The sequence below is a fragment of the Moschus berezovskii genome, chromosome 16 (genome assembly GCF_049115385.1).
Source record: "Moschus berezovskii isolate FMDL1 chromosome 16, NW_MosBer_1.0, whole genome shotgun sequence".
Classification (NCBI taxonomy): Eukaryota; Metazoa; Chordata; class Mammalia; order Artiodactyla; family Moschidae; genus Moschus; species Moschus berezovskii.
In genome coordinates this window covers 86,112,161-86,138,031 of record NC_142475.1, presented here as the reverse complement: position 1 = coordinate 86,138,031, position 25,871 = coordinate 86,112,161, and the positions used below count along the sequence as shown (strand labels likewise).

Below are 25,871 nucleotides of genomic sequence, written 5' to 3'. Positions count from 1 at the left end.
GTGCTTGTTCAGATCTCTAGCTGGACCAATTCAACTAATTTATTACAAATTAATTATGCTGCATATTTAATTATTTAAATCATAGCAACACCTTTTTTTTTATTACAGTCCAAATTCTATCATTGTTTTATTATATTTGCTTTATCACATCTGTCCATCCCTCTACTGATCTACTAATCTACATTACTCTTTGAGTGTATTTAAAAATAAAAGAGAGACAACAGTTACTGTCCTCACAGACATTTTATCAGGTCCTTCACCAAACATTTGTCTGTAGTTTTTTTTTTTTTTTCTTCCGTTTAAAACTTTACAAGGAAATGCACAGATCTAAAGACAGCACCTGAGTTTTGATAAAAAACCTGCAGCTTAGAAAGCCAAATCCTTAGGAGGGTGTAGAACCTGATCATTACCATTGCCTCACGCTCTCATGCTCCTTGCTAGTCAGCCCATGTCTGTGCCATCCTTTGGAGGAAACTGCTGTTTAGCATCCTTCCTAGATGATCACTGTGTGTATCCTAGAGCTTCATACAAATGAAGCCATATGTGTATAACTCTCATTGTGCTTGAGTGAAGAGTGCTCTTCTATGCTCTGTTTTCAAGACTCATTAATGGTTTTGTGTTCATTAATAGTTCTTTCCTTTTTCTTGTCTTCCATTGTATAGATTACTGTATTTTGCTTATCTATTCTTCTATTGCTAGACAGTTTAAACCATAGCCGCTCTATTTGCTCTTTGTCTTTAGTCAGTTTCCAGTGTGATCAACGGGAAAATTTCTATTCATTCTCCTCAGCACTTACGCCAAATCGACGTCACTCACTTCAAACCTATATTTCATTTCACAGTCATTCCGTATGTGACCCTTACTCCCCTCAACCTGAGTCTGTCCTCCTTCCCTGAAAATCACTTCAGCATTTTGTGCACACTATTGTGGTCTGCTAGTCTGCTAAATCTCAGTCCAGTCCTTCTCACTTTCCTTTCTTGCATCTTCTTCCTGGTGCTTCTTAGCAATCGGTTTCTGTTCCTTTTGATTCTACATGTTTCCTCTGGATAATTTCATCTCACTGATTTTAACTGTTCCCCACACGCTGATGCCTCCTAAATCCAAATCTATAGCCTTGTCATCTTTCTGGTAAGTTCCAAATCTGCCTAACAAGCAGCCATTGGATATCCTAACCTGAATTTGTCTCAAGTACCTCAACTTCCACATGTCTAAAATTGATTTTACTCCTTGCTCATTTTTTTTTTTTTAAATTCCTAGAAGGCATATTTCTCCTTCATTGACCCAAGCTCCCACATCCGGTCAATTGTAGATTCTGTTGCTTTTAACTAATTTCACAGCTGTCTCATTCTCACTGCCTGATCTTGTTTTAGTTATGGCTCATCAGTTATCTCTGCTCTCAATTTTGTACAGCTCAAATGTCTTCCATACTCCTTCTACTCATCTTTTTAATTAACTTGTATGTGGGGTGAGCACTCAGTCATGTAGAACTTTTTGAGACCCTGTGGACTATATATATAGCCCACCAGACTCCTCTGTCCATGCATGAAATTTTCCAGGCAAGAATATTGGAGTGGTTGGCATTTCCTTCTCCAGGGGATCTTTCTGACCCCAGGATTGAACCCACGTCTCTTGTGTCTCCTGCAGTAGCAGGCAGGTTCTTTACCAGTTGAGCCACCAGGGAAGCTGTTAAGTTGGGTAAGGGCTATATGAATATATTTAGTCAACAGTCATCCATTCAGCAAATATCAATTGGATGTCTTCCATGTGCTTGACCGGAGAAGGCAGTGGCAACCCACTCCAGTACTCTTGCCTGGAAAATCCCATGAGCGGAGGAGCCTGTTGGGCTGCAGTCCATGGGGTCACTAAGAGTCGGACACAGCTGAGCGACTTCATTTTCACTTTTCACTTTCATGCATTGGAGAAGGAAATGGCAACCCACTCCAGAGTTCTTGCCTGGAGAATCTCAGGGACAGGGTAACCCTAGTGGGCTGCCATCTGTGGGGTCACACAGAGTGTAGCATGACTGAAGTGATTTAGCAGCAGCAGCAGCATGTGCTAGACACTACTCCAGATAGTGGAGATGAGTAGTGAACAAAACTTGGTCTGTTCTTATGGAGCTACAGTTCAAGTGATGGCTGTAATGGTAGGATATGGATAAGTAGATAATGTCAGATAGCAGTGACTGCCAATAAGAAAGAATAGAGTTAGGTGACAGTAATACAGTATGGAGACATTAGGGAAGTCCTTTTTAATAAAGAGACAGTGTGACAGGGACGTCACACTGAGAGAACAAATGATACAGATATCTAGGGAAGATCAGTCCAGGCAGAGGAAGCAGAGCAACAAGTGCAGAGGCTCTGAAGTGGAGGCATGCTGGTTATATTCACAGAACAACGGGGACACCACAGAGTCTCGAGCCGTGTGAGTAAGGGAGAAGGGAAGGAAATTCTATCAGTAAGCACTGGGGTTGGGAGGTGTCTTTAGAGCTCCTTTATGGAATTTGGATTTGAATCTGAGTGTGTCAGAAGATGTTGAGTGGAAGAGACATGATCATGAGCACAGGGGTGGCATGTCTTTAAAGGATCACCCTGGTTCTTGTGTACAAATGGAGATGAAATGGAAACCACTCCAGAAATCCAAGGATGAGGTATTAATCGCTCAAACTGGGTGGATGCTGTGGAGGACGTGGAAAGTGGTCATATTCTAGATACGTTGTGAAGTCGAAAGACAAGAAGTGCTGGTAGGTTGTGAGGTGGATACGCAGAAGCAGTTTCAAAGAGGACCCCAAGGGTTTTGGCCTGAGCAACTAGAAGAGTGGGATTACCATTTGTGAAAATGGAGAAACTGAGGAGTGGGAATCAAGAGTTTGGTTTTGGAAGGATTGGAAAGTAAGGAGTGTGTCTGTGGTGAGTTGGTGGTTGAATGTACAGATGTGTCCATTGATATGTTTATGTCAGTGTTTACACACACACACATACACATGTTTCTGAAAGTGCTTACCTCTTGTGTTTACAGTTCATGTGCTCTTCGTGCCCCAGCAATACTACACACACCCTATTCGAACCTCTGTGCCTTTGCTCGCATTTTTTGTTGGAATACTGATTGCCATACTGCCAGTACTGGCAAATACTGATGCAAAAATCCTGTGTTGAGGGACTGACATGAAGTCTTTCATAATTTTGATTGCTTCATATGTCATACTGCTGTATCTTGTATTGTGTTTACAAGTTTGTGTCTTCTTTTGAACTCAAGGATAGAGTGTTTTTAGGTGTTTTTCTCTTAAAGCTCTGGCTTACTACAGAGTTCTAATAAATGCCTCTGTGCAGTAAGTCTGTCATTTCTCTTTATAATCCAAGCCTTGTGAAGAAAATGGTTTGTATTAATCAGCTTCAGTATAAGCTTATACATGTATTTGGCAAACTTAATATCAGTGACAGTTTCTTGGAAACGATTTGATCCATGTAACTACTGAATATCTAGTTGATGGGAGTCTGAAGGCTTAGAAACTGGTGCTGCCAAGAAAACTGAAAATGAAGGAAGTTCATGAGAACAGTACTTGCGATCATGTGAGAATGTCTGCAGCACGTCCCTGATTTTTTCTGTACTGTGCGTGTGATGCTTTCTCAAGTCTGGAAAACTGTCAAAATGCAGATTTCTTGGGCCCTAACATAGACATAATAAAATAGAATTTGAGGTGGTGAAGAATGTCTCATCGTCTCCTACCGTCTCCCCATGTCCATAAGTTTCTTCTCCACCTCTGTTTCTCCGTTGTTGCCCTATAGATTCTTCAGTAGTGCTTTTCTAGATTCCATCTATATGCATTCGAATACAATATTTATGTTTGTCTTTCTTACTCACTTCACTCTGTGTGATAGCTTCTAGGTTCATCCACCTCATCAGAACTGACGCAAATGCCTTCCTTTTGATGGCTGTAGTCATATTCCATTGTGCATATGTACCACAACTTCTTTATCCATTCATCTGTCAATGGACAACTAGGTTGCTGCAGTGAACAATGGGATACATGGGTCTCTTTCAACTTTGGTTTCCTCAAGGTATATGCCTAGGAGTGGGATTGCTGGGTCATATGGCGATTTTATTCCTAATTTTTTAAGGAATCTCCATACCATCTTCCATAGCGGCTGTATCAATTTACATTCCCATCAACAGTGCAAGAGTGTTCCCTTTCTTCCACACACTTCTGGCATTTATTGTTTGTAGATATTTTGAATGAAGGCCATTCTGGCCGCTGTGAGGTGATATCTCATTGTAATTTTGATTTGCATTTCTCTAATAATGAGCAGTGTTGAGCATCTTTTCATGTGTTTGTTATCCATCTGTGTGTCTTCTTTGGAGAAATGTCTGTTTAGGTCTTTTTTTTTTTTTTTTTTGGTACTTTTATTTATTTATTTATTTTTAATTTTTTTTAAATTTATTTTATTGGAGGCAAATTACCTTACATTAATATATTGGTTGGTTTTGCCATACATTGACATGAATTCGCCCCGGGTGTACATGTGTTTTCTTTCTTGAACCCCCCTCCCACCTCCCTCTTCCCCATATCCTCCCTCCATGTCATCCCCGTGCACCAGCCCCAAGCATCCTGTATCATGCATTGAACCTAGACTGGTCACTTATGATAATATACATGCTACAATGCCATTCTCCCCAGTCATCCCACCTTCACCCTCTCCCACAGAGTCCCAAAGACTGTTCTATATGCCTGTGTCTCTTTTGCAGTCTCGTATACAGGATTCAGGTTTCCATCTTTCTAAATTCCATATATATGCGTTAGTATGCTGTATTGATGTTTTTCTTTCTGGCTTACTTCACTCTGTATAATTGGTTCCAATTTCATCCACCTCATTAAAACTGATTCAAATGCATTCTTTTTGATGAATGAAAAATACTCCATGGTGTATATGTACCAAACCTTTCTTATCCATTCGTCTGCAGATGGACATCTAGGTTGCTTCCATGTCCTGGCTATTATAAACAGTGTTCCAATGAACATTAGAGTACATGTGTCTCTTTCAGTTCTGGTTTCCTTGGTGTGTATGCCCAGGAGTGCGATTGCTGGATCATATGGCAGTTCTATTTCCAGTTTTTTGAGGAATCTCCACACTGTTCTCCATAATGGTTGTACTAGTTTGCATTCCCACCAACAGTGTAAGAGGGTTCCCTTTTCTCCACACCCTCTCCAGCATTTATTGCATGTAGACTTTTGGATAGCAGCCATTCTGACTGGTGTGAAGTGGTATCTCATGGTGGTTTTGATTTGCATTTCTCTGATTATGAGGGATGTTGAGCATTTTTTCATGTGTTTGTTAGCCATCTTTATGTCTTCTTTGTAGAAATGTCTGTTTAGTTCTTTGGCCCATTTTTTGATTGGGTCACTTAGTTTTCTGGAATTGAGCTGCAGGAGCTGCTTGTATATTTTGGAGATTAATCCTTTATCAGTTGCTTCATTTGCTATTATTTTCTCCCATTCTGAAGGCTGTCTTTTCACCTTGCTTAGAGTTTCCTTTGCTGTGCAGAAGCTTTTGATTTTAATTAGGTCCCATTTGTTTATTTTTGCTTTTATTTCCAATATTCTGGGAGGTGGGTCATGGAGGATCCTACTGTGATGTATGTCAGAGAGTGTTTTGCCTACGTTCTCCTCTAGGAGTTTTATAGTATCTGGTCTTACATTTAGCTCTCTAATCCATTTTGAGTTTATTTTTGTGTATGGTGTTAGGAAGTGTTCTAGTTTCATTCTTTTACAAGTGGCTGACCAGTTTTCCCAGCACCACTTGTTAAAGAGACTGTCTTTTGTCCATTTTATATTCTTGCCTCTTTTGTCGAAGATAAGGTGTCCATAGGTGCGTGGGTTTATCTCTGGGATTTCTATTTTGTTCCATTGATCTATATTTCTCTCTTTATGCCAGTACCATACTGTCTTGATGACTGTGGCTTTGGAGTAGAGCCTGAAGTCTGGCAGGTTAATTCCTCCAGTTCCATTTTTCTTCTTCAAGATTGCTTTGGCTATTCGAGGTTTTTTGTAGTTCCGTACAAATTGTAAGATTATTTGTTCTAGTTCTGTGAAAAATATCGTTGGTAGCTTGCTAGGGATTGCATTGAATGTATAAATTACTTTGGGTAATATACTCATTTTCACAATATTTATTCTTCCAATCCACGAACATGGTATATTTCTCCATCTATTAGTGTCCTCTTTGATTACTTTCACTAGTGTTTTATAGTTTTCTATGTACAAGTCTTTTATTTCCTTAGGTAGATATATTCCTAAGTATTTAATTCTTTTCGTTGCAACAGTGAATGGAATAGTTTCCTTAATTTCTCTTTCTATTTTCTCATTATTAGTGTATAGGAATGCAAGGGATTTCTGTGTGTTGATTTTATATCCTGCAACTTTACTGTATTCATTGATTAGCTCTAGTAGTTTTCTGGTAGAGTCTTTAGGGTTTTCTGCGTAGAGGATCATGTCATCAGCGAACAGTGAAAGTTTTACTCCTTTTCCAATTTGTATTCCTTTTATGTCTTTTTCTGCTCTGATTGCTGTAGCCAAAACTTCCAGAATTATGTTGAATAGTAGTGGTGAGAGTGGGCACCCTTGTCTTGTTCCTGACTTTAGGGGAAATGCTTTCAGTTTTTCACCATTGAGGATAATGTTTGCTGTGGATTTGTTGTATATAGCTTTTATTATGTTGAGATATGTCCCTTCTATTCCCAGTTTCTGGAGGGTTTTTATCATAAATGGATGTTGTATTTTGTCAAAGGCTTTGTCTGCATCTATTGAGATAATCATATGATTTTTATTTTTCAGTTTGTTAATGTGGTGTATTATGTTGATTGATTTGCAGATATTGAAGAATCCTTGCATTTCTGGTATAAAGCCCACTTGGTCATGATGTATGATCTTCTTAATGTGTTGTTGGATTCTGATTGCTAGAATTTTGTTAAGGATTTTTGCGTCTATGTTCATCAGTGATATTGGCCTGTAGTTTTCTTTTTTTGTGGGATCTTTACCAGGTTTTGGGATTAGGGTGATAGTGGCCTCATAGAATGAGTTTGGAAGTTTTCCTTCCTCAGCAATTTTCTGGAAGAGTTTGAGTAGAATAGGTGTTAGCTCGTTACTAAATTTTTGGTAGAATTCAGCTGTGAAGCCATCTGGACCTGGTCTTTTGTTTGCTGGAAGCTTTCCAATTACTTCCTCTAGTTCCGTGCTTGTGATGGGTGTGTTCAGATTTTCTGTTTCTTCCTGGTTCAGTTTTGGCAAGGTGTACTTTTCTAGGAATTTGTCCATTTCTTCCAAGTTATTCATTTTATTGCCATATAATTGCTGATAGTATTCTCTAATAATCCTTTGTATTTCTGTGTTGTCAGTTGTGATCTTTCCATTTTCATTTCTAATTTTATTGATTTGGTTCTTCTCCCTTTCTTTCTTGATGAGTCTTGCTAGTGGTTTGTCAATTTTATTTATCTTCTCAAAGAACCAGCTTTTGGCTTTGTTGATTTTTGCTATGGTCTCTTTTGTTTCTTTTGCGTTTATCTTTGCCCTAATTTTTATGATTTCTTTCCTTCTACTAACCCTGGGGTTCTTCATTTCTTCCTTTTCTAGTTGCTTTAGATGTAGAGTTAGGTTATTTAGTTGACTTTTTTCTTGTTTCTTGAGGTGTGCCTGTGTTGCTATGAACTTCCCCCTTAGCACTGCTTTTACAGTGTCCCAGAGGTTTTGGGTTGTTGTGTTTTCATTTTCATTCATTTCTATGCATATTTTGATTTCTCTTTTGATTTCTTCTATGATTTGTTCATTATTCAGCAGCGTGTTGTTCAGCCTCCATATGTTGGCATTTTTAATAGTTTTTCTCCTGTAATTAAGATCTAATCTTACTGCATTGTGGTCAGAAAAGATGCTTGGAATGATTTCATTTTTTTTTAATTTACCAAGGCTAGGTTTATGGCCCAGGATGTGATCTATCCTGGAAAAGGTTCCATGTGCTCTTGAGAAAAAGGTGAAATTCATTGTTTTGGGGTGAAATGTCCTATAGAGATCTATTAGGTCTAACTGGTCTATTGTATCATTTAAAATTTGTGTTTCCTTGTTAATTTTCTGTTTAGTTATCTATCCATAGATGTAAGTGGGGGTATTAAAGTCTCCCACTCTTATTGTGTTATTTTTAATTTCCCCTTTCATACTTGTTAGTAATTGTCTTACATATTGTGGTGCTCCTATGTTGGGTGCATAAATATTTATAATTGTTATATCTTCTTGGATTGATCCTTTGATCATTATGTAGTTTCCTTCTTTGTCTCTTTTCACAGCCTTTGTTTTAAAATCTATTTTATCTGATATGAGTATTGCTACTCCTGCTTTCTTTTGGTCTCTATTTGCGTGGAATATCTTTTTCCAGCCCTTCACTTTCAGTCTGTTTGTGTCCCTCGTTTTGAGGTGGGTCTCTTGTAGACAACATACGTGGGTCTTATTTTTGTATCCATTCAGCCAGCGTTTGTCTTTTGGTTGGGGCATTCAACCCATTTACATTTAAGGTGATTATTGATAAGTATGATCCTGTTGCCATTTTCTTTATTGTTTTCCTTTCCGTTCCGTCGCTCAGTCATGTCCGACTCTATGCAACCCCGTGGACTGTAGCCTACCAGGCTTCTCCGTCCATGGGATTCTCTAGACAAGAATACTGGAGTGGGTTACCGTTTCCTTCTCCAGGAGATCTTCCCGACCCAGGGATCGAACCCGGGTCTCCCGCATTGGAGGCATACGCTTTAACCTCTGAGCCACCAGGGAAGGGTTCGAGTTTATATTCCCTTTCTGTGTTTCCAGTCTAGAGAAGATCCTTTAGTATTTGTTGGAGAGCTGATTTGGTGATGCTGAGTTCTCTCAGCTTTTGCTTGTCTGCAAAGCTTTTGATTTCTCCTTCATATGTGAATGAGATCCTTGCTGGGTACAGTAATCTGGGCTGTAGGTTGTTTTCTTTCATCACTTTAGGTATGTCTTGCCATTCCTTCCTGGCCTGTAGAGTTTCTGCTGAAAGATCAGCTGTTATCCTTATGGGGATCCCCTTGTGTGTTATTTGTTGTTTTTCCCTTGCTGCTTTTAATATTTTTTCTTTGGTTTTATCTTTGTTAATTTGATTAATATGTGCCTTGGGGTATTTCACCTTGGGTTTATCCTGTTAGGGACTCTCTGCGTTTCTTGGACTTGGGTGATTATTTCCTTCCCCATTTTAGGGAAATTTTCAACTTTTATCTCCTCAAGTATTCTCTCATGGTCTTTCTTTTTGTCTTCTTCTTCTGGGACTCCTATGATTCGAATGTTGGGGCGTTTAATATTGTCCCATATGTCTCTAATATTGCCCTCATTTCTTTTAATTCTTTTTTCTTTTTCCCCCTCTGTTTCATTTATTTCTACAATTCTAACTCGCTTATCCTGTCTTCTGCCTCCGTTATTCTACTGTTTGTGCCCTCGAGAATGTTTCTGATCTCATCTATTGTATTATTCATTGTATATTGACTCTTTTATTTCCTCTAATTCCTTATTGAACATTTCTTCCATCTTCTCCATCCTTTTCTCCAGTTTATTTATCTGTAACTCCAGTTTGCTTTCCAGATTTTGAATCATTTTCACAATTAAAATTCGAAATTCTTTATCGGGTAGGTTCCTTATATCTTCCTCTTTTTGTGTTGGTGGGCATTTATCCTGTTCCTTTACTTGTTGGGTATTTCTCTGCCTCTTCATCCTGCTTATATTGCTGTGTTCGGGGTGGCCTTTCTGTCTTCTGACAGTTTGTGGAGTTCTCTTTATTATGTAGTTACCCCGTTGTGTGTGGGGTTGGATGGGTGACTTGTCAATGTTCCCTGGTTAGGGAAGCTTGAGTCGATGTTCTGGTGGGTGGAGCTGGATTTCTTCTCTCTGGAGTACAATGAAGTTTCCAGTAATGCGTTTGAGATGTCAGTGGGTTTGGGGTGGCTTTGGGCAGCCTGTATATTGAAGCTCAGTGCTATTCTCCTGTGTTGCTGGATAGCTTGCGTAGTATGTCTTTCACTGAAACTTGTTGACCCTTGGGTGGTGCCTGGTTTCAGTGTATGTATGGAGGCATTTGATGAGTATCTATCAATTAATGTTCTCTGGAACCGGAGATCTCTGGTGTTCTCAGGATTTGACCTTTAGCCACTGTCTCTGGTTTTCAGTCTTATTCTTGCAGGAGGCTCAAGGCTTCTCCCTCTATTACTTTCAAGGCAGTTCCTTCTGTTGAAAAAGCTCTTCTGTTTTGTGGTCTCCTCAGTGTCTAATTCCCATCCTGACACCAGGATGCGGTGGTGGACACTTTTTTTTCCCTCCCCGGCTCTCCTATTCAGTCCTGCTATGGGTTGGGAGGAACAGCTAACAAATATCCCTGGCGTCTGTGGAGAGTGCTCGCGGTATCTCAGCTATAAAGGCGTGTGTGCTTTCCCTGTTTATGCTGCTTAGGCTTTAGTTTGCTCTGCTGCAAGCTGTCCGCGGCTGGCACTGGGTTGCATGCATTTCCCAAGTCTGAGCGGCTCAGATTCAGGTCCTCGGGTACTCGACAAGGGCACAGACTTGGCTGGGCCTGCGTTTTGTGCCTTCCCCTGTCCTAGCAGCTCAGGTGACCAGGCGTTTGGCGAGCGCGGTCGCTGCGACTTATCGCCTTCCCGGTCCCTGCCGCTCGGTTTTCTGAGAGTACACAACCGATGCACTTTCTCAGGCGGATATCGACTGGCCCGAACCCAAGAAGTCCTGGCCAGCAAGAAAGCCTGCCTGCAGCTTGGCACGGGAAGCCTCTCTGGGGCCGTGGCTGCCCCTGCCCCGGCGCGGGCTGCCCTCCCCGCCTGCTTTGGTGGGGGCTGCGGGATGGGCCGCCCGCTACCGGCTCGCTCCACTCCGTGCCTGGTTCTGTGGGTGGGGCAGGCTTGGGGCTTTTCGCAGGCTTTTCCCAGCCCTCTCGCTCTTCAGCTGCAGTCTCTGCTCTGATATCTTAAGTTCGAGCCCTCAGCTTGCCCTGGGGCGTTCAAGCCCTGTTCTCCTCCCTGCTCAGCCCCCATCCGCTAGTGAGGGGTGCGGGCGTCTGCGCCGCTTCTCTGCCGAGAATTTCCTCTGGGCACTTAGTCTATGAGTTTTAATTATTTATGTCTTTTGTCTCCCAGTTATGCGGCCCTCTGAGGTTCCACTCACCAGTGTTTCCAGGTGTTTGGAAACTTCTCTCTCTTTTTTTTTTCAAGCCTCCCTTCCTGGGATGGAGCTCCGTCCCTTCCTCTTTTGTCTCTCTTTTTATCTTTTTATCTATTTCCTACCTCCTTTCATCCACTCTGGGCTGCTTTTCTGAGTGTCTGATGTCCTCTGCTGGTATTCAGAAGTTTTTTTGTGGGATTTACTCAGCGTTCAAATGTTCTTATTTTGTGGGGGAGAAAGTGGCCGCCCCGTCCGATTCCTCCCCAATCTTCTTTAGTTCCCCCTGTTTAGGCCTTTTTCCCACGTTTTGGTTGGGTTGTTTGTTTTTCTGGCATTGAGTTGTAGGAGCTGCTTGTATATTTTGGAAATTAATCCTTTGTCAGTTGTTTCATTTGCTATTATTTTCTCCCATTCTGAGGGATGTCTTTTCACCTTGCTTATCGTTTCCTTTGCTGTGCAAAAGATTTCAAGTTTAATCAGGTCCCACTTGTTCACTTTTGTTTTTATTTCCATTACTCTAGGAGGTGGGTCATAGAGTATCTTGCTGTGATTTATGTCACTGAGTGTTCTGCCTATGTTTTCTTCTAAGAGTTTTATAGTTTCTGATCTTACATTTAGGTCTTTAATCCATTTTGAGTTTATCTTTTTATAGGTGTTCAGTTTAGTTCAGTTCAGTCGCTCAGTCGTGTCCGACTCTCCGCGACCCCATGAATCATGTTAGAAGTGTTCTAATTTCATTATTTTACCTGTAGCTGTCCAGTTTTCCCAGCACCGTTTATTGAAGAGCCCGTCTTTGCCCCATCGTAAATTCTTGCCTCCTTTGTCAAAAATAAGGTACCCATAGGTGCATGGGTTTATTTCGGGCTTTCTCTCTTGTTCCATCAGTCTATATTTCTATTTTTGTGCCAGTACCATACTATCTTGATGACTGTAGCTTTGTAGTATAATCTGAAGTCAGGAAGGTTGATTCCTCCAACTCCATTCTTTGTCAGGACTGCTTTGGCTGTTTGGGGTCTTTTGTGTTGAATGAATTGTTCAATTTTTTTGTGCTAGTTCTGTGAAAAATGCCACTGGTAATTTGATAGGGATCGCGTTGAGTCTGTAGATTGTGTTTGGTAGTATAGTCACTTTCACAGTATTGATTCTTCCTACCCAGAAACATGTAATATCTCTCCATTTGTTTGTGTCATCTTTGATTTCTTTCATCAGTGTCTTATACTTTTCTGTGTACAGTTCTTTTGTCTGCTTAGGTAAGTTTATTCCTAGATAGTTAATTGTTTTTGTTGCAGTGGTGAATGGGATTGATTCCTTAGTTTCTCTTTCTGATTTTTCATTGTTAGTATATAGAAATGCAAGTGATTTCTGTGTATTGATTTTGTATTCTGCATCTTTACTAAATTCACTGATTAGCTCTAGTCATTTTCTGATACTGTCTTTAGGGTTTTCTATGTACAGTATCATGTCATCTGTAAACAGTGAGAGCTGTACTTCTTTTTTTCTGATCTGAATTCCTTTTATTTCTTTTTATTCTCTGATTGCTGTAGCTAGGATTTCCAGAACTATTTTGAATAATAGTGGTGAAAGTGGACACCCTTATGTTGTCCCTGATCTTAGGGGAAATGCTTTCAGTTTTTCACCATTGAGAATAATGTTTGCTGTAGACTTATCATATATGCCCTTTACTAGGTTCAGGAAGGTTCCTTCTGTGCCCATTTTTTGAAGAGTTTTAATTATAAATGGGTGCTAAATTTTGTCAAAGGCTTTTTCTGCATCCATTGGATTTCATAGTGCCAGTAAAATCGACAGCTCCAACAGAGGTGGGTGGAAAGGAGAAAAAAAGAAGAAAAAAGCCAAAAGAATCTACAGAACAAGTCAAAAAATAAGAATAATAAATGTTTTTCTTGAGTCATTGCTGTTAGCGTCCTTTCCCTCGCTGGGAGTCACAGTCCACTTTACCTCCCTAGGATGCCCTCCAGCACTGTGCTGATCTCTGGACCTGCTGTGGGGGCAGCTTAGATTCTAATCTGGTCCAACTCCTGTGTGTTCTTGCTCCAGTGTCCAAAGCTATCAGAATTAGTGAGTTTTCTTTTGTGGGAGTTCTCAATGACCTTTTATATATTCCATAGACACAGAGTCTGCCTAGTTGATCGTGTGGATTTAATCTGCAGCTTGTACAGCTGGTGGGAAGGTTTTAGGTCTTCTTCCTTAGCCACACTGCCCCTGGGTTCCAGTTGTGGTTTTATTTCCACCTATACATGTGGGTCCTCCACTGGTGTTTGCTCCTGCGGCTGCCCTGGAGGACTTGGGTTTACCCCTGTGAAGGCCAGGTGTGGAGGTGGTTCAGCTGCTTGGGTTGCAGGGGTTCTGGCAGCAGCACCAGGTCCTCAGGGGAGTTGGCGACGAGGGCAGCAGGACATACAGTGCTCTAGAAGGGTATGGCAACCAGTATTGGCCAATACACTCCAGTATTCTTGTCTGGAGAATGCCCCTCCTCCCTGACAGAGATGCCTGGCAGGTCACAGTTTACAGGACAGCAAAGAGTTGGACAGTTCTTGGGCTTCCCTGGTGGCTCAGAGGTTAAAGCGTCTGCCTCCAATGCGGGAGACCCAGGTTTGATCCCTGGGTCTGGAAGATCCCCTGGAGAAGGAAACGGTAACCCACTCCAGTATTCTTGCCTGGAGAAGCCTGGTAGGCTACAGTCCACGGGGTCGCATAGAGTCGGGCACGACTGAGCGACGGAACAGAACGGAACGGAAGTGACCCTGTGGGCATAGACGCAATATAGCGGACAGCTGCCTGTGGCAGCTCTGCCCCAGTGAGAGTTGAGCTTGAAGGTGGTGCAGCTGCTTGGCTTGCAGGGACCCTGGCAGTGCCTAGTGTGCAAGGATATGGACTGCCTCCACTGCCGGAGTTACGTCCCTATCAGAGCCTCGTGTAGCTGGCGATCGAAAGGCCTCTTTGGCCATTCTACCGGTAGCTCCGCCTGCTCGAACACTTAGAGGGCTACCTTGCCTGGGGTCCTTCTCTGTTGTTCTGTGTGTCAGGCACATAGAGAGGCCCCCCGGGCTATGATCCTAGTTTGTATGTTGGCGCCTCTGGCACTTAACGTGGCACCCTGGGTGGGGTCCTACTCTGTAGTTCAGTGCATCAGGCATTTGATGGGCCAGCCTCTCTATTGTCCAGATGCCGATGCTGGCCTGTGGGGAGAGAGAGGCTATGGTGATGGATCCATCCCATACCTGTAACTCCACTTGAATGGATTCCACTTGATTGGGAGAGAAGCCAAATACTCTGCCTACCTGATTCAGAGCCAAAGTCTCGGAAACAATAATTGGACTTAGGCCACCACAATAACGATACATATATCCTTGGTGTTTTTTTTCTTCTGTGAGACTTTTTTTCCCACTTTAGCGTGAATGATTTTTTCTATTTAATTAAAAAGAATTTAAGCCCCAGGGTCTTTGGTAGATGATGGATCTAAATTGGGAAAATATTTTCCATATTGTGTTCAAATAAAGTCATGTTGCAAAATTCTGTTGATTGACATTAGAGTGTTGTTAGTGGAGACTGGTTGTTGAAAAGATAGGAAAAGTAGGCTCTTCACAGCAAAGCAGGCAGTTGTAGAAAAAGGACGATGACCAAGATATAGGGATAGTGGTGGAGGCGGATTGTCTGCCTTTTCTGCTGGGGTTTCACCGTCAGTTCCCAGTAAAGAGACCGAAGAAATACATCAGATGAGGCTTTTCCACTGTTAAGGTGGTATTTTAAAATTTAACTTTATTTTATATTGGAGTAATGTTGATTTATGATACTGTGCTAGTTTCAGGTGTACCGCAAGGCGATTCAGTTATGCATGTACAGATATCCATTCTTCTTCTATTCTTTCCCCATATAGGTTATTACAGAATATTGAGTACAGTTCTCTATACAGTGGGTCCTTGTTGATTCTCTGTTTTATATACAGTAATGTGTATCTGTTAATCCCAAACCCAATTTATCCCTCCTTTCCACTTTTCCCCTTTTGTAACTGTAAGTTTATTTTTAAAGTCTATGAGTCTCTTTCTGTTTAGCTTGAGTTGCTTTCTCACTGTATCGTTATCATGGCAGGTACTGACTTGTCTTCCCTGGGGATTTGGCTTTAACCAGAACCGTGTAATACACAATGTCCCACGTTACAACCTTCTGACCTACAATTCTTCTCTTTACTGTCTTGCCCAGTTGAAGGTTTTGGTTGTTGCTGTTATTACTGATGTTGTTTTTAGCACTCCTTTAATACAAGCATTTGTGATATATGGACAGTATTTCTAATTTATGAAAGATAATACAATGTAGTTAAAAAGTAATGAAGAAGTCATCGGATGCGGTTTCTCCCCCAAGTTCCCTTTTTCTTCTCTCCTCCTTTTCTGGGTAAATATATTCAGTCCCATATCTTGGATTATATAGGTCAACTTTTCTTCTGAACTGCAGACGTGTATCTGTTTATATGACATCTCCAACTCAACATGTCTGAAATACAATTCTTAATTTTTCTTCTTAAACACTGTCCCTGTTCCTGCATTCCATCCCCAATTATTTCCATTCAGTAAATGGTATTGTCATCTGTGAGTAGTTGTTCATTTGCTAAGTCATGTCTGACTCTTTGCAACACCGTGGACTGCAGCCCACCAGGCTCCCCGTCTCATCGAGTTTGCTCACCTTCATATCCATGAAGTCAGTGATGCTGTCTAACCGTCTCATTCTCTGCTACCTGCTTCTCCTTTTCTCTTCAGTCTTTGTCAGCATCAGGGTCTTTGCCAGTGAGTCAGTTCTTCACATCAAGTGTCCAAAGTATTGGAGCTTCAGCATCAGTCCTTCCATTGAATACTCAGGGTTGATTTCCTTTAGGATTGACTGGTTTGATATCCATGAAGTCCAGGGGACTCTCAAGAGGCTTCTTCAACGCCACAGTGAACTAAAGCATCAATTCTTTGGCACTCAAACTTCTATATGGTCCAACTCTAACAGCTGTACATGAGTACTGAAAACATCATATCTTTGACTGTATGGACCAGTCCAGCTATAATCATGCGCCAGTTAGAGCTAAAGTGTAATAAGGGAATTTTTAAACAGAGTCAGCCTAAAAGACAAAATATGCTAACTTGTAGAATAGAAATGCAAAATGATGACTGGAGATAAAAGCGTGGGCTACTAGAATCCAGGTCTGAAGTGGCTGGGGTGGCTAGGCATTCAGTTTCTATGGGTATACAGAAGTAAAAGTGTTGCATGGGAGTCAGAGAGTCCTCTGACTAGGCTTACCAGTTAAAAGTAGGAGTCAGAAATGGGACTCTCCTGCTCCTAGAAGAAAGTTTACATGAAAGGTGGAAGCAGCTCTTTTCTGAAACTGTATTTAGCATAAAAACACTCAAAATATTTATCTAGAGATGTGAGAGGGCCAAACTTTAATGACTCAGTAGCTGAGTCTATGGTAGCTGATAATGCCTGGAGTGTGCAGTCATCAATATTAGACCTGGTTTTTGACGAGGGCCTCGTAAAGTAAAGTGAAGTCGCTCAGTCATGTCTGACTCTGCGACCCCATGGACTGTAGCCTACCAGACTCCTCCTCCTGGCAGGAGTGCTGGAGTGGATTGCCATTTCCTTCTCCAGAGGATCTTCCCAACCCAGGGATCAAACCTGGGTCGACTGCCTGAGCCAGCAGGGAAGTCCAGGGCCCCATGGGTACTGGTAAAGACAAAAATGAATGAAACATGGTGGATAAATAGAGGGAGTGAGTATACAGAAATTCCAAAGCACAATTAAAGAAAAAAAGCTAAACCTAAAAAGTCATTCAATAAAATCAAGTCAGGAGATGGATTCACTCCCAAATGTAATAAAAGTAGTAAATAGAAAGTAATAATTTTCTAAAGACTTATTTTAAAAATATGTATGTTTAGTATTCTTCAATAGATAAATAATAAAAAGCACTTTAAAAGAATAAGAACTTATGATAAATTAGCAGAAATGAAATAAGAATAGACAAAAATAAAAGTCAATTTGCCTAGAAATGTAGTTATAGGAATTAAGTCAATAGATGGAATGAATTCTAAAGTAGACATGATTAAAGATAGAACTAGTAAAGTGGAAAATTGTTATAACTCTAGATCACTCAAAATACATAACAAAGACATAAAATACTCAAAATTACCTAATTATGCCATTAAGAGATATTAAAAATAGATTGAGAAGCTTCAGTATACATCGAATGGCCGTTCTAGAACAAGGGGCTGTAAGAATGACTAAGAAATGATAACTAAAGAACTACTTCCTGAATTTATCAGAACTGAAAACTCGAAACCTCATATTAAAATTACACACTGAATACTAAGCAGGACAAGTAAAAACCAATCACAATGAGAAACATTGTTTGCAGCTATAAGGATAGAGCAACTAGAAGGCTGCTGCTGCTGCTGCTGCTGTGTCACTTCAGTCGTGTCCGACTCTGTGTCACCCCATAGACAGAAGCCCACCAGGGTCCCCCGTCCCTGGGATTCTCTAGGCAAGAACACTGGAGTGGGTTGCCATTTCCTTCTCCAATGTGTGAAAGTGAAAAGTGAAAGTGAAGTCGCTCAGTCGTGTCCGACCCTCTGCGACCCCACGGACCGCAGCCCGCCAGGCTCCTCCATCCATGGGATTTTCTAGGCAAGAGTACTGGAGTGGCTTGCCATTGCCTTCTAACTAGAGACATTTAAAAGCTACCAGAGAGAAGAAATCTCCAAAAGATTATCAACTGTGCAGGCTTCTCAACAGCAACAATAGCAGCTAGAAGATAATGAACTAATATCTTTAAAATGCTGAGTGATGATAACTTTATCCATCTAAGGTGCCACTGAAGATTGAGGACAAGAGAAAGACATTTTGGGTCAAGGATAAAATAATTTATCTTCAGCATACCCTATCTATAAGAATTTTTAAAAAGCATCCTCTAGCAGAAAGAAAAGAGAACCCCAAGATAGGATGAGGGTGTATTTTTGGGAAAGCCACTAAACAATGATAATAACAAAACCAATTATTTTTGTAAAGGTTATTCTGAGTCTCTGGAAAATAACTACATATTAGGTAGCTCAAGTGTGCTAGGAGCGTAGTCTTGTTCAAGAAGATGGAAGTACTGAATACTTAGTCTTGTTCAAGAAGATGGAAGTACTGAATACTTTTAACTATAACTTTTTCTCATAAAGCCAAGTATAAGTACATATTGTAAATGTATGTATGTATTTAATGAGCACCTGCTATGTGCCAGACACTGATCTAGGCTCTGGGAATAAGACCCCTGGGGTAAAAAACTCCTCGTTGAGTTTATACTTTAATAAGAGGAAACTATATATTGTTTAAAAACAGTAGTATAGCACAGACAGGCTTGAAAGAAATACATTGGTAAATAGGAAAAGATACACTTGAGAAATGTGATGGTATGATGAGGAAACACACTGGTGTGGCAACAGTGACATGAGATAGAATACTGTTGACAGTGAGCACTGAAGTGCATTGGGCAGCTGGAGCATTGATATAACACCTAACACAGCCTTAAAAGTGAAAAGTGACAGGATCAGAAGGAAAACGGAGGAGCCCACAGATTAGCATATCTCTATTAAAACAGATAGGTAGGGACTTACCTGGTGGTCCAGTGGTTAGAAATCGCCTCGCAGTGCAGGGGACATGGGTTTGATCCTTGGTCAGGGAACTAAGATCCCACGTGCTGCAGGATAACCAAGCCCACACACCGCAGCTAAGACTCAATGGAACCAAAGAAATACATATCCTTAAAAACAAAAAATGAATAGGTAAACAGAAAATTAGTCAAGAAAGCACATATACCTTGTTTTATTGCACTTCCCTTTATTGTGCTTTGCAGACACTTCACTTCAGTTACTTCAGTCGCTCAGTCATGTCCAGCTCTCTGTGACCCCATCGACTACAGCCCGCCAGGCCTCCCTGTGCATAACCAACTCCCAGAGTTACTCCAACTCATGTCCATTGAGTTGGTGATGCCATCCAACCATCTTATCCTCTGTAGTCCCCTTCTCCTCCCACCTTCAATATTTCCCAGCATCAGGGTCTTTTCCGATGAGTCAGTTCTTTGCATCAGATAGCCAGAATATTAGAGTTTCAGCTTTAGCATCAGTCTTTCCAATGAATATTCAGGACTGATTTCCTTTAGGGTGGATTGGTTGGATCTCCTTGCTGTCCAAGGGACTCTCAAGTGTCTTCTCCAACACCGCAGTTCAAAAGCATCAAATGTTTAAGGCTTAGCTTTCTTTATAGTCCAACTCTCACATCCATGCATGACTACTGGAAAAACGTTTGACTAGATGGGCCTTTGTTGGCAAAGTAATGTCACTGATTTTTAATATGCTATCTAGATTGGTCATAACTTTTATTCCAGGAGCATGTGTTTTTAATTTCATGGCTGCAGTCACCATCTGCAGTGGTTTTTGGAGCCCCCCCAAAATAAAGTCTGTCACTATTTCCACTGTTTCCCCATCTATTTGCTATGAAGTGATAGGACCAGATGCCGTGATCTTAATTTTCTGAATGTTGAGTTTTCAGCAAACTTTTTCACTCTCCTCTTTCACTTTCATCAAGAGGCAGTTTAGTTCTTCGTTTTCTGCCATAAAGTTGGTGTCATCTGCCTATCTGAGGCTATTGATATTTCTCCCGGCAATCTTGATTCCAGCTTGTGCTTCCTGTAACCCAGCATTTCTCATGATGTCCTCTCCATAGAAGTTAAATAAGCAGGGTGACAATATACAGCCTTGACGTACTCCTTTTCCTATTTGGAACCAGTCTGTTGTTGCATGTCCAGTTCTAACTGTTGCTTCCTGACCTGCATACAGATTTCTCAAGAGGGAGATTAGGTGATCTGGTATTCCCATCTCTTTAAGAATTTTCCAGAGTTTGTTATGATCCACACAAAGGCTTTGGCATAGTCAATAAGGCAGAAGTAGGTGTTTTTCTGGAACTCTCTTGCTTTTTCCATGATCCAGCGGATGTTGGCAATTTGATCTCTGGTTCCTCTCCCTTTTATAAATCCATCTTGAGGATCTGGGAGTTCTCAGTTCATGCACTGTTGAAGCCTGGCTTGGAGAATTTTGAGCATTACTTTACTGGCATGTGAGATGAGTGCAATTGTGTGATAGTTTGAGCATTCTTTGTCATTGCCTTTCTTTGGGATTGGAGTGAAAAGTGACCTTTTCCAGTCCTATGGCCACAGCTGAGTTTTCCAAATTTGCTGACATACTGAGTGCAGCACTTTCACAGCATCATCTTTTAGAATTTGAAGTAGCTCAACTGGAATTCCATCACCTCCACTAGTTTTGTTCGTAGTGATGCTTCCCAAGGCCCACTTGACTTCACGTTTCAGGATGTCTGGCTCTAGGTGAGTGATCATCCCATCGTGATTATCTGGGTCATGAAGATCTTTTTTGTATAGTTCTTCTGTGTATTCTTGCCACCTCTTCTTAATATCTTCTGCTTCTCTTAGGTCCCTACCATTTCTGTCCTTTATTGAGCCCATCTTTGGATGAAATGTTCCCTTATTATCTCTAATTTTCTTGAAGAGATCTCTAGTCTTTTCTATTCTGCTGTTTTCCTCTATTTCTTTGCACTGATCACTGAGGAAGGCTTTCTTATCTCTCCTTGCTATTCTTTGGACCTCTGCATTCAAATGAGTGTGTCTTTCCTTTTCGCTTCTCCTCTTTTCACATGTTTTTGTAAGGCCTCCTCAGAAACTCATTTTGCTTTTTTGCGTTTCTTTTTCTTGGGGATGTTCTTGATTCTTGTCTCCTGTATAAAGTCACGAACCTCCATCGACAGTTCATCAGGCACTCTGTCTGTCAGATCTAATCCCTTGAATCTCTTCGTCACTTCCACTGTATAATCGTAAGGGATTTGATTTAGGTTATACCTGAATGGTCTAGTGGTTTTTCCTACTTTCTTCAATTTAAATCTGAATTTGGCAATAAGGAGTTCATGATCTGAGCCACAGTCAACTCCCAGTCTTGTTTTTGCTGACTTATAGAGCTTCTCTTTCTTTGGCTGCAAAGAATATAATCAATCTGATTTCAGTATTGTACATCTGGTGATGTCCATGTGTGGAATCTTCTCTTGTGTTGTTGGACGAGGGTGTTTGCTATGACCAGTGCATTCTCTTGCATAACTCTGTGAGCCTTTGCCCTGCTTCATTCTGTACTCCAAGGCCAAATTTGCCCGTTACTCCAGGTGTTTCTTGACTTCCTCCTTTTGGATTCCAGTCACCTTTAATGAAAAGGACATCATTTTTGGTTGTGCGTTCTAGAAGGTCTTGTAGGTCTTCCTAGAACTGTGCAACCTCAGCTTCTTCAGCATTACTGGTCAAGGCATAGACTTGGATTACTGTGATATTGAAGGGTTTGCCTTGTAAACGAATAGATCGTTCTGTCATTTTTGACATTGAATCCAGGTACTGCATTTTGGACTCTTGTTTTGCAGACACCACAATTTTTACAAATTGAACGTTAGTGGCAACCCTGTGTTGAGCAAATCTGTTGGTGCCTTTTTATCCAACATCTTTGCTCACTTCATATCCCTGTGTCACATTTTGGTAACACTTGCATAGCAGGCTTATCTCTGAGATATTGCAGGTTTGGTTCCAGACCACTGCAATAAAGCAAATATTCCCATGAAGCAAGTCACACAAGTTTTGGGGGTGGGTTTACGTAGAAAAGTTCTCCATGGGCCTCCCTATTCACTTAGACACAACGATATTGAAATCAGGCCAACTAACCTTACAGTGGCTGCTAAGGGTTCAAGTGAAAGGAGTTGCATACCTCTCAGTTTAAATCAAAAGTTAGACATGATTAAGGTTAGTGAGAAAGTCATGTTGAAAGTTGAAACAGGCCGAAAGTTAGGCCTTTTGAGCCCAGCAGCCAAGTTGTGAATCCAAAGGGAAGGTTTTTAAAGAAAATAAAAAATGATAACTCTAGTGAATTCATGAATGATAGGAAAACAAAACAGCCTTATTGCTGATATGGAGAAGGCTTTGGAATCTGCATAGGTCATCCAGCCATGGCATTCCCTTAAGCTCAAGCCTAATCTGAGACAAGGCCCTAACTCTAATTCTGTGAGGGTTTAGAGAGATGAGGAAGCTGCAGAAGAAAGGATTGAAGCTAGCTGGGGTCGATTTCATGAAGTTTAAGGAAAGACATCATCTCTGTAGCATTAGAGTTCATGGCAGAGCAGCAAGTGCTGATGTAGAAGCTTCAGCAAGTTATCCAGAAGATCTAGCTAAGGTCATTCATGAAGGTGGCTGTTCTAAACAACAGATTTTCAGTGTAGACAGAACAGTCTTCTATTGGAAGAAGATATCACCAGGACTTTCATAGCTAGAGAGGAGAGGTCAGTACCTGGCTTGAGAGCTTCACAGGGCAGGATGACTCTCTTGTTAGGGGCTAATGCAGCTGGTCTGGTGACTCAGTGGTAAAGAATCTACCTGTCAATGCAGGAGATGTGGGTTTGATCCCTGAGTGGGAAAAATCCCCTGGAGAAGGAAATGGCAACCCACTCCAGTATTCTTGCCTGGGGAATCCCATGGACAGATGAGTCTAGTGGGCTACAGTCCGTGGGGTTTCAAGAGAGTAGGATATGACATGGCAGGTGAACGGTAACAAAATGCTCATTTGCCGTTCTGAATTATGCTAAATCTTCTCTTCCTGTACTCTGTAAATGGAACAACAAAGCATGGGTGACAGCACATCTGTTTACAACATGGTTTACTAAATATTTGAAGCCCACTGTGGAGATCTACTGCTCAGAAAAAAGAGATTCCTTTGAAAATATTACTGCTTATTGACAATGCGTTTGGTCACCCAAGCACTCTGATGGAGACGTACCAGACTAATGTTGTTTAATGCCTACCTTCTCAACATTCATTCTGCAGCCCACAGATCAAGGAGTCATTTGAACTTTCAAGGTTTTATTAGTTAAGAAGTATATTTTGGGAGTGGCACACCTCATATCTTGCAGGATCTTAGTTTCCTGACCAGGGATTGAACCTGGGCCACCACAGTGAAAGTGCCAAATTCTAACCACTGGACTGCCAGAGAAGTCCCATAAGAAATACATTTTTAGGCTATAACTACCGTAGTGATTCCTCTGATGGATTTGGGTGGTTAAATGAAAACCTGGAAAGGATTCACCACTTTGGATGCCATTGAGAACATTCACGATTCAAGGGAAGAGGTCAAAATATAAATATTAGCAGGAGTTTGAAAGAAGTTGATTCCTACCCTCATGGTGCCTTGCGGGGCTGTAAGACTTTGGTGGAGGAAATAATACCCAGTGTGGTAGAAAAATAGCAAGAGAACTAGAATTAGAAGTGGAACCTGAAGATGTGACTCAATTGCCTCAATCCCATGATAAAACTTTTTAACGGATGAGTAGTTGCTTCTCATGGGTATGCATTAAGAAAATGATTTCTAGACATGGAATCTACTCCTGGTGAAGATGCTCTGAGGACTGATGAAATGATAACAGAGGATTTAGAATATTACATAAACTTAGTTGATAAAGCAAGAGCAGGGTTTGAGAGGATTGACTTCAGTTTTGAAAGACATTCTACATTGGGTAAAATGTTACCAGATAGTAATTCATGCTGCAGAGAAATTTTTCATGAAAGGAAGAGTATAAGGAGGATGCGGCAAACCTCATTATTATCTTATTTTAAGAAGTTGCCACAGTCATCCTAGCCTACAGAAACCACCCCGATCAGTCAGCAGTCTTCAGCATCGAGGCAAGACCCTCCACAACGAAAACAGTATGAGTCACTTGAAGGCTCCGGTGATTTTTTAGCAATAAACTATTTTTTAATGCAGATATGAGCATTGTTATTTAGACTCTCAGGAGTAGATACTACATTCTACATTATAATATAAATGTAAGTTTTATATATACTGGGAAACAAATTAATCCCCATGACTCACATTATTGTGGTATTTGTTTCTTGTGGTGGTATGGAACCAGACTACAACATCTTTGAGAATGCCTGTATAGAAGATTCTCCAAGCTAGGCTTCAGCAATACGTGAACCGTGAACTTCCAGATGTTCAAGCTGGTTTTAGAAAAGGCAGAGGAACCAGAGACCAAATACCAACATCTGCTGGATCATGGAAAAAGCAAGAGAGTTCCAGAAAAACATCTATTTCTGCTTTCTTGACTATGCCAAAGCCTTTGACTGTGTGAATCACAATAAACTATGGAAAATTCTGAAAGAGATAGGAATACCAGACCACCTGACCTGCCTCTTGAGAAACCTGTATGCAGGTCAGGAAGCAACAGTTAGAACTGGACATGGAACAACAGGCTGGTTCCAAATAGGAAAAGGAGTACATCAAGGCTGTATATTGTCACCCTGCTTATTTAATTTCTATTAGGAATGTTGGGCTGGAAGAAACACAAGCTGGAATCAAGATTGCCGGGAGAAATATCAATAAATTCAGATATGCAGATGACACCACCCTATGGCAGAAAGTGAAGAGGAACTCAAAAGTCTCTTGATGAAAGTGAAAGAAGAGAGTGAAAAAGTTGGCTTGAAGCTCAGCATTCAGAAAACTAAGATCATAGCATCTGGTCCCATCACTTCATGGGAAATAGATAGAGAAACAGTGGAAACAGTGTCAGACTTTATTTTATTTTTTTTTGGACTTCAAAATCACTGCGGATGCTGATTGCAGCCATGAAATTAAAAGCCGCTTACTCCTTGGAAGGAAAGTTATGACCAACCTAGATAGCATATTAAAAAGCAGAGACAAAAGTCTATCTATTCAAGGCTCTGCTTTTTCCAGGGGTCATTTATGGATGTGAGAGTTGGACTGTGAAGAAAGCTGATCGCCGAAGAATTGATGCTCTTGAACTGTGATGTTGGAGAAGACTCTTGAGAGTCCCTTGGACTGCAAGGAGATCCAACTAGTTCATCCTAAAGGAGATAAGTTCTGTGTGTTCATTGGAAGGACTGATGTTGAAGCTGAAACTCCAATACTTGGGCCACCTTATGCGAAGAGTTGATTCAGTGGAAAAGACTCTGATGCTGGGAGGGATTCGGGGCGGGAGGAGAAGGGGACGACAGAGAATGAGATGGCTGGATGGACATGACTTTGAATAAACTCCGGGAGTTGGTGATGGACAGGGAGGCTGTGATTCATGGGGTTGCAAAGAGTCAGACTCGACTGAGTGACTGAACTGAACTGAACTGACCATGGGCTAGCAAGAAAAGTTTAGAACTCAGGCTGTAGAATATAGAATATATAGTCATTGTCAGATTTTCAGCAGTATATCTTTTCCATATAACGAGAAAATTATAGAACTGTGTAAGTGCAGACATCAGACTTGTATAATTATTTTACGATTTATTCAAAGATTTTACAGTGATGTTGAAGAGAAATTTCTATTTATATATTTAAGGTATTCTTCTTTCCCTTGTAGGTTACTCAAATGACTCGTATAGATCTGATTCTGTTTCTGATTAAATACCTGATGGCTCTTATGGTTGGTATTCCTTCCATTTTTTGTGTTGGAAGCAAAAAGACTTGCTTTGAGTGGGCCAGTTTTTCTTCACGGTCGTAGGAAAAAATAATAAGTTGATGTCAATTATCGTGGTGTT

General features: G+C 41.0%; 1 protein-coding gene across 3 annotated transcripts in view; it reads left to right on the top strand.

Moving 5' to 3' along the window:
- LOC148775308 (frizzled-3-like) overlaps positions 1-25,871 on the top strand; it is a 100,257-nt gene that overhangs the window by 36,974 nt on the left and 37,412 nt on the right. The window contains exon 1 of one of the 3 annotated variants that reach the window (XM_088844571.1): positions 25,406-25,756. The exons of the other annotated variants lie outside the window; for them this stretch is intronic. Coding sequence (XP_088700697.1) covers positions 25,703-25,756 — 54 coding nt within the window. The 5' untranslated portion in view covers positions 25,406-25,702. Of the gene's footprint in view, positions 1-25,405; positions 25,757-25,871 lie in introns of those variants that run through there. 3 annotated transcript variants of the gene reach the window in all.